The sequence below is a fragment of the Amblyomma maculatum genome, chromosome 10 (assembly GCF_055883805.1).
Source record: "Amblyomma maculatum isolate TAMU_Amacu chromosome 10, ASM5588380v1, whole genome shotgun sequence".
NCBI classification, from domain to species: Eukaryota; Metazoa; Arthropoda; class Arachnida; order Ixodida; family Ixodidae; genus Amblyomma; species Amblyomma maculatum.
Window position 1 is genome coordinate 103,936,116 of NC_139353.1, and position 12,175 is coordinate 103,948,290.

The 12,175-nt window shown below is 44.6% G+C and overlaps 1 protein-coding gene across 1 annotated transcript in view; it reads left to right on the plus strand.

Moving 5' to 3' along the window:
- LOC146177166 (protein-cysteine N-palmitoyltransferase HHAT-like) overlaps window positions 1–12,175 on the plus strand; it is a 53,396-nt gene that overhangs the window by 4,805 nt on the left and 36,416 nt on the right. The window contains exon 2 of the mRNA XM_084583107.1: window positions 9,147–9,371. Coding sequence (XP_084439233.1) covers window positions 9,147–9,371 — 225 coding nt within the window. The remainder of the gene's footprint in view (window positions 1–9,146; window positions 9,372–12,175) is intronic.

A 12,175-nucleotide genomic window follows, 5' to 3' on the forward strand; every position in this document is an offset into this window, starting at 1 on the left:
TACTTTGCTAGCGGGCGCGAAAAAAAAAAATCAGTATTTAGCGCGTAGAACGTTTGACCAAGAGACAACTGTACTGAGGCTGCCCTTTTCTTTTCAAAGTTTTCTTATTCTTGTATTGCAATTTCGATGTGCTTATTTGGTCAATATTTGCTGTGTAACACTCGGAAGGACACTCGCGGTATTTGAAATGAGCGCATAAGTGCGACTAGGAGCGTCCTCGTCACTTACGCGGTATCGTTCAGCTGCTAGTGCATAATGTTCGAGTTGGCTTATCACCTCTATTATACATCTCTAATTAGACTCTATGTGTTTTCCCATATCGGCTTAGAAACTGGTATTGCGAATTGCGCTTTGAGGAGAGGCCGAAGAGACTAATAATTATTAATAATACTTGGTGCTCAGGAGAGCAAAAGGCGCAGGATCTGTCACATTTGTTCTGTGGACACTTGTACCGAGCCGTAGGAAAAGGGAGGTGGGATAAAAAGTGGAAAGAGAGAAGTGGCACAGTTCAATAACGCTACTTATCCTGACAAAAAAAAAAGGACTTCTTCATTTGGATTGGTTTGTGGGGTTTAACGTCTCAAAGCGACTAAGGCTATGAGAGACGCCGTAGTAGAGGACTCCGGAAATTTCGACCACCTGGTAGATAGATAGATGTATTTATTGAAAGGAAAAGGCAGATAGGTTGGCCGGAATAATTCAAATCTGGCCTGCTACTCTGCACTGGGGAAGGGGAAGGAGAGAAGAAAGAAGATCATGATGGGTGACGATGTGGGAGAATGCATATGAAATACATATACAGACACAGTAGCTTGTTTTACAAGCGCGAATCAAGTCCGCTGGCGCACAAAAAAACGGCAAAGAGCACGCACTGCCTGGGCACCCTTCCCCTTGTCCTGCCAAGCGCCCAGCAGCAGGTCCTCCGACAGAGGCCTCTTGTCTAAACGCTTCAAGGAAGCCGCTAGCACACTTCTTTCGTGCGCATACGCTGGGCACACGAATAATATATGGTCCACAGTCTCTGGGATGCCACAAGTTCAACATTCCGGTGAGTCCATCTGTCCAATTAAATGTAAGTACTTGTGCGTGAAAGCCACGTTTAAACGAAGTCTATGTAGTAAGCATACCTGATGACGCGGAATATCACGCGTAACATAAAATTCTAATGTTTGATCGAGCCTTCTTAAACGAATGCGGGGTTCATTAACGTGCGCTTACATCGCACACCACACGGGCGCCGCTTCGTTTCGCCTTCATCGAAACGCAGCCTCCGAGGCCGGGATTCGATCCCGCGTCCTTGGGAACAGTAGTTGAACGCATTAACCGCTGCGCCACCCCGGCGGGTGATTTTTTTTTTTCATTCAGTGGTCTTTAATTTACATGGCTTAATATCCCGAAACGACTCACACTATGCGGTATTCCTTAGTGAAGGGTTCCGGAAATGACTACCGGCTCGTGTTCCCCAAAGGGCAATGACATCGCACAGTACACGCGCGCCTGAGGTCAGCACAATGAAAAGCGCCTGTCCTATCAGCGCGCAGTGCCACGTTTTATGCTTGAACTGACTATCCTAACGGCATTTTTGTAGATCCAGTATAGCGCCAGTCTTTAAATACCTGCCGGCCAGGAGCCGGCTTCCATAAGAGGCAGGAATGCAGGAAAGGAATATGAACTCACAATTTTTTCTTGCAAGAAACACACGTTATATATAACCTTCGTTTTTTATAATACACAAGCAAAATTAATAATGGCAATCTAATCCAAAAGCGATGTGCCAAGGAATACCTTGGATCAAGACGCGCAAGAAAGCAAACACCGAATCAGACAGAAGAAAAAATTTCGATATCAGTATCACCATTGCCGCCTTGCTTACACATTCTCTCACACGACGTGGGCCCTACGAGGGAAGAAAGGCTGTCGTTGTGAGACGGATCTTGGAATGCTGAGGTTGTATCGCGGCAAGACTTTAGCTATTCTACAGAACAAATTCTTCTGAGGCTGTGAGGGAAAACACTTTCAAATTGCAACGTGTTGTAAACACTGCCGCCATGTGGCTTGTTTTAAGTAATGCTGGCGGCTTTTTAACACTTCTGAACTGGCAATGTGTTCTTCGGCCCTTAAATCTGGCATTGGTAATTTTTTGTCATCATATTTCAGGAAACAACACAGAACTGCAGAGTAGGCCACGGAGCAACCCCTGTTTGTTTTCACTCTGTTTTACCAGTCTGCGACGCTGCATTCTGTGAAGCTTCTTGCCTCTAGTTCTCGATCTGCCAAACCTCCTTTATATATCCTGTACTAAAATGTAGGGATAAATTGAAAGCTATCAAGCTGTGATTAAAGAATACAGGGTTTAAGGTCAAATTCAACATTGCATATATGAAAGACGCTGTAGTGGAGGCAAGAAGAATAATGCCTACCAACTTTTGTTTAATGCGCACTCGCATTACATAGTACAAGGCTGCCTTGCATCTACCCTCCATCGGAACGCAGCCGTCGTAATTCCTGATTGAAGTCTCGTCGTTTGGCTCAGCGATCGAGCGGCTTAACCATTGCACTGCGCGGAGTGTCCATGAACTGAATAAAGAAGTTTCACTTTAAATTTAGGCCAGCCCGCGAGATCTAGACATGAATTTTTGCTCAGTGAACAAACACGAAATTATACCGTTATAGCCGAGTGGTGGTGGTGAATTCTTTTATTGTGCCCAAAAACCGGAGAGTAGTCAAAGGACCGGGTGCGGTGACTTAGAGGAGGTCGGCGGCGATCCCTAGGGATTTCGCGGCCTCCACCGCGCGCTGGATAAGCCAGCGTTGATCTGCTGGCTCGGAAGTACGCAGGAGAGACTCCCACTTTTCTGGGGTGTTTGAGTTGTCTGTGTTGTAGTGTGTACAGGTTCACGCCATGTGTATGAGAGTGGCTGGAGTTGAGCGGTGTTTACACATGGGGGCTATCTGTTCCGGAAAGATCCTGCTGTATAAGAGGTGGTGTTGGAAGCTGCCAGTTTGTAGTTTACGCCATTGGACGGCCTCACGTCTTTTTATAGTGCCTTGTGCGAGAGGATATGTGCATCTTCGTAGTCGGTAGTGCTGGAGTTTGTCCGTGTAAGTGGTGAGTACAGAAGGACGTGATATATTAGTGTCAGCGGAAGCAAGGTGGCTGACCATACTCTCGGCTCGGCAGCTGAGCTCTCGAGCGAGAGTGTGCGTCTGGGCGTTTCCGCTGGGCGACTCGTGGGCTGGAGCCCAAAGTAGTAAGCCAGATGTGACAGAGCCTACGTCTTTAGCCGTGCTTAAGACGTAGAAATATCCATGACAGGGCATGTAATATGCACGGATCACTGTTTATTTATTTTATTTTGTTAACTCCATACATAACGGACCAGTCTCGAAATCGCAGGTAGGCCGTCGCCTGGTGTTGCCTTCAGACGACGAGAGTGCAGGCATACTTGGGAGGGCCAAACGTTCTGCTCTGCAAAGAATATTAGCAAACCTTTGCGGATAAGAGGGCCGCAGGACAATCGGGCGAGGTTCAATTGGAAGTTTACAAGAGAAGACTACGCTGCAGTGGACACAGGTTAAATTATTTGTTCCCTTGCTCGTCCAAAATCATCCTCTTGTGCTCACGACGCCATGATGAAGGAGGGCGTTACAAGTGCGCTAAAATTTGGGTCCAACTATAGGGAGATGAAAGCCAACGAAACTTGCAGATATTGCACCGCCTATTACCGTCCCGAAACATGGTTAATGTCGTGTCTTTTTCACGGCATCCGTGTTACCCTCTGACCTTCCACACTGGTGCGAGAAAAGCAAAGATAAGCCCGATCCGGGTCGTTCTGCTTGTTTTGTTTTTGGCTCTCGCTCTCTCTTCGCAGCTAAACAGCTAAATGAAGGGTGGAAAGAGAGACACACCGCGGTCTCCTGCAGCCCGCCCGATCGCCTCACTTTTTTTTCTCCGTGACGCGTGCGAATCAGTGATGGTTTTCTAGTGCTCCACGTCACATGTGCTAGTTGATGTAATGGGCGGGAACTCGGGAGGATGCCCGGCTAGGCGGGTCGCTGCGCGAAAGCGAAATCGACAATCTTTAAATATGTTGTATATAAACAGCTCTCTTTTATGGACTTCTCCTCAGCGGGCATACAGAAGCGCATCTCCTCTTTTGCAAGCAATTAATAAGGAGTTTTTGGAACCTCTTTCAAGGTCATTTAAATATCATTGTTACGCATAGGCTGCAAACCACAACATAATTAGCTAACGCGACTTAAACGATTGCAACACGCTTATGCTTCAATTTAAGGTAATTATTGTAATATCATATATATAGCCCTCTAGCTCCTTCTTACGTTGACCATTCTGTATTATGAAAATAGGGCAGTATTCTTAGTGGGGCCTTTACGTATGACACAGGGACATGGCATTGATGAGCGATATGCGAAACTATTGGGAGATGTCAAGCCACCATCGTCCTCCAACAGAAAGTAATAAAATCCATCTAAGGAAGGGCTTTAAATAACAAGACACTGTCTCCCCATGGGTGTTCACTGCTTGTTTAGCGAATGTACTCAAGGGCCTTGATTAATGCGTACGTTGTTAATTGAGTATGTCTCCAGGTTGATGTCCTCACGAGTTTGTCCGCATGATTAGTTCGAACGAAATGAGATATAAAAGAATGGATGCATTATTATATAAAGGAATAAAAGAACTCGGCAAGGAAAACATTGGGGCTTGTTGGAAAAATTAGAGCCAGGTAAGTCAATCAGACTTCGAAATAGTCGGGAAGAGTAATGGCGACGTCCAAATCTGATTACGTTGTAATCATCTACCGGCGCCGTAGGCCAAAATTCCTCTGTCGGGAAATTTGAAATGATTGAACGTGAGCGAGTGGAAAAGGGGGCGATATGCATGCACAAATGAGGGGGAATGGTTAGAGAGTGTGTAAAGAGAGATAATCAAACAACTGCTGTCTGGAAATTTTGAGAACTGCAGAATCTGCAGGGGTGAAATGCGAGAGCCTGAGCGTTGCTCCTCCACGCGGTATATCGCGCGCCTTTGTGGCTCGCAACCAGCATTTCATTGAAAGCATCAATGTTCACCGGCGTTATATAACTGGTGTACAGGAACGGAAAGGCGCAGTATCTGTCATTCGCGGATTCCTGCTGACACATCTCGCTGATAACACAGCAACACTCAGGCTTACGAATTTCTTTACTGCACATTCCTGTAGTAATCTTGGAAATGATTCTAACAGTTAAAGACCAGTTGTAATGAAGACTTCCTATTGACCAGCGACTCGCTCATAACATTGCCTTGTTAGTAACGAAGGGGACTCATGACAAATAATGATCAATGACATAATAAATGGAAATGAATGAATGAATGAAGCCTTTATTGAAGGGAAAGGATGGCTCTCGGCCGCTGTTTGGGTTCTTGGGGAGTTAGGAGAGTGTAACTTCGTCTTAACGGTTCTTTAAGCTGTTGCTTGTTGCTTGCCATGCGGCCGATCTTCGCGCTGTAAGTCGACCTCTCTCACACTACTCGAAGCAGGCCGCTCTCACTGCCGTATGTAGCAATGGAGTGTTGTATTTCGGTGCTTGATATAACCTGACCTGCTAATGTGGGCATGTCGTCGTGGGGAATATGCGTAATTTTGTTTCTTCCTCGTGTAAACGATGGACATTGCCATATAAGATGTTCTAGGTCTGCTGTACACTGTTCCTTACAGTGCGTGCATATGTTGTGTTGAGTGTTTTGTGTCTTCCGAGAAACCACGCGTGATGTACGTGAGGTGTGTAAGCTGCATTTGTTATTACTTTGTTGAGAAATATCTCTTGTGGTCGAGTGAGCCCTTTCGTGTCCTCAAACACCGGCGTTGGTGTCGCTTCATGTAATCTAAGCTTACTGTCGTGTTTTATTTTGATGCGTACATAGTGAATCATCGATCTGCCAGGGGAGCCTTTAGTGAGCATTGTTTGGTAAGGATTTAAGTCTATCCGTTTAGGCATGGAGTTGGGGTGTGGGGCATTGTACGTTTCAGCAAGCCCACCCGCTTGCGCGGCTGCGTTTCCGCCGTCCGTGCCAGTATGTCCCGGTGTCCATATAATTTGAATTTCTATTCCAACTTCCCGCATTCCCTTCAGCCTCTTTCTGATGTCCTTGGCCACTGCGTCATCTGTAGTTGGTGCCGTCAGCTGTGCAATCGCTGCATATGATTTGGTTAAAATTCGATAACCATTGAAGTTATCTTTTCTGGCTGCAGCGGTCGTAATGGTATTTATGGCTCCCCATATGGCAAGCAACTCGGAGTGTAAAATTGTTCCTCCAGGTAGGTGGCACGTGTGCTGTCCGTGGTGCTGAGGCGCTGGCACACACACCCATGCCACACTCACCCTTTCATTTCTAATTGCAGCGTCAGTGTAGATGTCTATTGTATTGAGTGGTCTTGTGAGGGCAGTTCTCTGGGCTAAAAGTTGCCTAGCTACCCCATTCCGTCTACTAATAGGTCGTTGTGGCCTTAGTGTGATTACCGGCGCCTCCCACGGGGGTGAAGTGTCTGTCCCCAGGGGCCTCGGAGCAGTGTTGATTCGGTTGTCCCATGCCATGAACTGCTGCCCTTGGGTCGTGTTTTCCAGTAGGGATCGCATTCTTATTTTTGCTTCTCTTATAATGTCTTGTCTGGGTGGTATGCTGACCAGCTTAAGCAGCTCTTCATTCCTCGTGTGCTTAGGAAGCCCAGTAATGGTGCGAAGAGTGGCCCTGTGTAGCTTTTCGATGTCTTTAACGTCGCGATTAGAAAACTCATAGACAGGTGCCCCGTACAGAATCCTGCCGACAGCAATCGCTCTAGACAGTGTTTGGCACGATTTTTGCCGGGCTCCGCCGTATTTGTTTGAAATCCGGCGAATCATAAGCAACATCGGGGTCCAGTTACGTGGCATTGTACGAATCCATTTGCGAGGACTGTTGCAACTAGAAATCTGTGCCCCCAAGATTTTTGTCTGCCCGTTCGCAGACGTGATGTTGTAAAAAAGCTGTTACGCATGAAGCTAAAGTTTTTCTAATCAACCCTGGAAATAGCAGCAGCTTACTACAGGTAGCAAGGGGCTGCATGAAGCGACACGTCTAATTTCGACAGGTGGTAACCACTGATTAGTACCACAGGAAAGAAATCACTATAGTATAACATAGGAGTGGAAAGCATTGCACAAGCAATCTACCATCAAGAATTGTTTCTTACAAGTATTCCACTGGAGAAACATATATAGCGGAGCTACCTGACCGCTACTCACCTATGCGATTGAGAAATGGGGGCTAACAAAAACGGTTGAACTTAAGTAGAGAACAATGCACAGCGCTCCAGATGTAAAAATAATATACACGAAGTCACCGGAGTGTGGAGGGTTAGGTCAGGTAACTTGATTTGCTTACTTCCTGGCGAACTCAAGAAGAAACGGGGATGGGAGAAGAACTGATAATTGGTTATGGTAACTTATTCCAACTGAATGCAAATATATCGGGGTGGGAGAATATTCGGCGGGACGTCAGAATGCTTGCGGAGATTCGATGCCGGCAGCTAGCATCGGACTGGGTCAATTGTAGAAATATGGGAGATGCATTTCTCTGCAGCCAGTCCTCCTCAGGCTGCTCGTGATGATAATGACAGCATTTATACTTACAGGTAAACTTAGGCTATGATTCAAAGCTGTGCATCTTCCGCAACCGGATACTCGTTTCCTTCCTTCAAGTTTGATGAGGAGCGCGGAAAAGGCTTACTTGGCCTTGCCGAAATCCTGTTTCATCCGTTCACAGTCGATCGGTTCGACAATGACATTTTCTGCTCCGCGTGAAATTGCGGGTCATCATGTGCTCCGGGTGCATAAGCCTGCGTTTAGAAGTGGCTTTCACGCGTTAGCTATGTTGCGCAGGCGGGCAGCTTCAGAATGATCCAATTGTGTCAACAATTTGAAACAACGCTAACACACACAACCACAAAAGAAGACGAACGACGAGACACAAGGCTGACTGTCAACTGAATTTTATAATAAACATCAATAGACAGTCACCGCTTGTGTCCCGTCGTGTGTCTTCGTTCTTCTTTTGTGGTTGTGTGCGTTAGCGCTGTTTCAAATTTTCCTATAACCAAAATGAACCAACTCGCCCAGAAAGAAGTCTTAATGTGTCTGCAATACGTCGGCGGAAGATGTACAGTCAGTGACAAAAGTTTGCGGGACGTGACTTCTTTGAAAACTATTTACTTCTGTGTTGCTGGGCTAACATGGTGAATTAAAAGTTCTGAATCACAAGAGGACATGCACGCCCCAATCAGAGAAACTATATCTCAGAAAAAAACTAGCGAGGCAACACTGGCAACACTGGCAACTATTGGGCAGCATCTTGGTGCTCTGTCCCGTTCTTTTCTTGTGTGTGTGTGCGTGTTGTTTTGGCGGCTTTAACTTATAATGAACACAGACAGAAATGTTTTTCCCAAAATCCACATCCCGCAAACTTTTGTCCTTCACTTTACGATTGGTGTTAACAGTATTTGCGCGCGAAAGGCTAATGCTAGACACTTCGTTCGGTAGTTGCGACAGAAGGCCTTTGTCACAAGACCTGCTACCAGGCGCTTGAACGGAGGAGTGCAAATCATTATTAGCGATATAGACTTTTTCCCGAATCTGTAGAGATACGGAACTTGACTCGCCTGTGTGATGCAAGTGATGCCTCACATATTTTCAATCTACCTTTCCCCACTCTGTCACTCATCACGAGAATACTACTTCTCCTCTTCCCGTGCCCATTGTAGCAGGGCACATAATTAACTTTGCTACCGAATTGTCTGCCTTTGTATGCAATAAACGCCTGTCTCTATTTACTGTAAGAAGCACGCCCACTAAATATTTTCTTGCTTGCGGCCTTCAAGTCATAGTGCCTTTTCAGTTGTCTCCTTAACGCCATCTTTTTACTGTTGCTCGTAACATAATAACAGAGCGCCTTTTCCCCCATCACCACTTTATCTCTCTAAAAAGAGAGCTTGCGCTATCGATGTAATGCACCGAAATTTATAATGCTTTGCAGATGGCTATGCAAAATATCCGGTGTAGGTTGTAACCCCTTATATTGATCTGAGTGGACAGCATCTTGCCCCTTTCAGGTTGTCTATGAAAGCCACGGTGACTACTGCTATTTCATGAGCGTGGTGGCCTTCTATTGGACGGTACTCCGCTGCTTCAGCTTCTGCATGGATTACATGTCATCTGACAAAGAGAACGCCGGCTCTACGGGCTGGCCCGAGTATTGGAAGACACTGGCGTATGTAGTCTACCTGCCTCCCCTCTTCTTGGGACCGCTACAGAACTACGATGACTTCATCAAGTCGGTGCGATGCCTTTCAGTATTTTAGTATTAGTGTTTGCTGATCCATGAAAAAATGCCGATTTGTGAGGATAGATTTAAATCAATATTGCACACACATTACCCAGATATAATTGCGTAGAAGAATTTCCAGGGCATATGTTTCAATATTTTGAACTACAGAATGCCTAAGACGAGGTACTTGAAAGAAGCACAAATGACATGGAATATTTCAGCGCTAATTTCCACCTGCTTTTTCTACGGCGTACAGTTTTCACGCCCTTGCTGAGTGATGGTTTATTACGTTTAAATAATCGGTGTTCATTGCGTGAAAAATAGCTCAGCTGCTCCAGCAAAGACTTAAGAACAACATTCGGCCTTAGACATGAAGACGCTTTGGTTTCAGAATTTTGTTCACCAATTCTCTGATGAAGTCTCGCGAGTATAAATTAGTATATATTGTCCTGCCACGTCTGATAGCCAGAACAAGGACTTGGTAGGCCGCTTTAGGTATGCGGTGAAACACAGAAGGACACTCTGTTCTCCGACAAGTTAGAAAGGACACTAGCATTAAAAATGAAAGTTGATCACAGTGGGAGCTTTGTACGCGATATTATTGCGAGAGCTCCAAGTTGCGGTCAAGCGAAGTCATCGCGATTCAATATGCATGCCTGTCTAAAGTTCTTGAATATTATAAATAGATAAAATTATTGCATATTTCTTTTTTTTTTTCCTTTACTAGTAAGATGCAGGACAAGGGTCACATTTTTGAGCAGCATCTGTGATATCAGAGCAAAGAGTTATCTTGGGCATGACATAAAAATAAAAATGATGAGAGCAGGCTTCATTACACTTCCTATGACTTCTCAGTAGCTCCTTGTCAACTTTCTACAAGATTACTTGAAATAGCTAACACAGATATGAATTCGAAACCAAGAGATGTGCGCATGCATATCTCTGTTGCTACTTAATTTAAATAGAATAGAAATTCGCTAATCGCAATTATTTACTTATATAGTATTTATTCAGTTCCCACAGCACCCATAGGCATTACAGCAGGGAGGGTGGGGGATGGAAGTCGACAAAGTTAGACGCAGACCAAAGACACATGAGCTTCTGCTATAAGGCTAATGAATTACGCATTATGCATGCACAATGCTCAAAACCAATGAATATCAAAAATTGGATACTCAGAGCTACAGGCAACCCTCAACTCAACATCGAAAACATCATCGCTGACAACATCACGAGAGAACTGGTTCCACTCTGAAACTGCTTGGGGAAAAATGACGCCTTAAATATGCTTGTACGACAAGGGGTTTCACGTACTTTTAAACGAGTCTGTACGTTCAGAGACATAGTAGGGACGTCTAATATACTTATCTCTTTCTATATTTACCAAAGAATGGTATATACTATGAAATTGTTTTAACCGTAATTTTTGCCGTCTAGCGTGAAGGAGCTCCCAATTTAATTCTTGCTTTGCCCTTGCAGCACCGAGCTGCCGTTTGCAACTTCCAATGGCAAAGTGTGCAGCCATGTCCTGCATATGCACAAATATTCGTTTATAATGTATATTAGCGGAAGCATGCAATGAAACATGCTTCATGCATATCTTCTAAAGAATTGTACGCGATTATTTGTTCTTGAAATGAGGACGATATACAGTGTTTCTTGTACGTTTGTGCCCCTTTTTGTGCATACATGCATGCATGCTTCAAAACTGAAAGCATTCAGTGTCTACGAATTGGGTATGTGCCTTCGATGCCACCATAGGATATGGTTTCTTGGTAGAAATGAAGTACCTATGCCAATATAAAGGAACAAAAACTCGATTGGGGCGTTTTTCTTTTTTTTTTTTCTTCAAGTTATTCTACCATCAATGCCATCTGAAACGGATTGTAGAAATCAGGCAGTTTGGATAGCTGGGTCCAGTGAAATTGATCATTCTTACCTGTCTGGAAGCGGTTAGGTTTCTCATTCGTGCCATAAAATGCAAAACATTAAAGTAGCGGTTCAAGAAGCATAGCTTGCATATTAACTAGTATACCTCTTCGAGGGAGCGCTGCTGAGTCGACTTTGCCTGGTACGCACCATCGGCGTGACGATCTTTAACAATGAAAGTTAGTTAAACATGCCCTTCAGTTTATTCAGCGGTGCCTGTCACGAGAAAGCACGATACAAATTAACGGCCCTAATTCTCATCTTCATGTAACGTTACGCCTTTGTAAGCTCGGTTAAGCTGCTTCCACAATGTGAATTCCACAAATCAGAATTTCGTGCAGAGCTTTAGCCTGAAAATACCCGCCTGTATGCCCAAATCCTAATTTAGCGTACATCTGGACATTATATATTTCAAACCACATACCTGATGGTTGGTTGGTTTGTGGGGTTTAACGTCCCAAAGAAACCACATACCTGAATGCAGTAAGATGTTTCAGTAGTCCACTACAGGCAAAATGCACTGTAGATTGCATAATAATTCGTAAAAGTGAAGCCTCTTCCCAATAAGGATGAATTAGGAAGGGTTCAGAATTTGTTTTGTCAATAAACAGTCGAGAGGCTAGAATATAATATCCGAACCCAATTTGAATGCATATAAATAAATATTCAGTCATGGTTGGCAATTTGGTTGTTCGGAAGAGGAAAACAAGACTATGTAACAAATATATTTTAGCTTCAAGCAAATAGCCACGGTCGTTGGTGTAACATGGCTATTTATATTATTTGTCACATTTTTAGTCTCTCCACCCAGTGCTGTGTGAGAAAATGGCATATGAGTTTATATACAAAATGGATGTAACATGTATACTCAAGATATCTACCCAA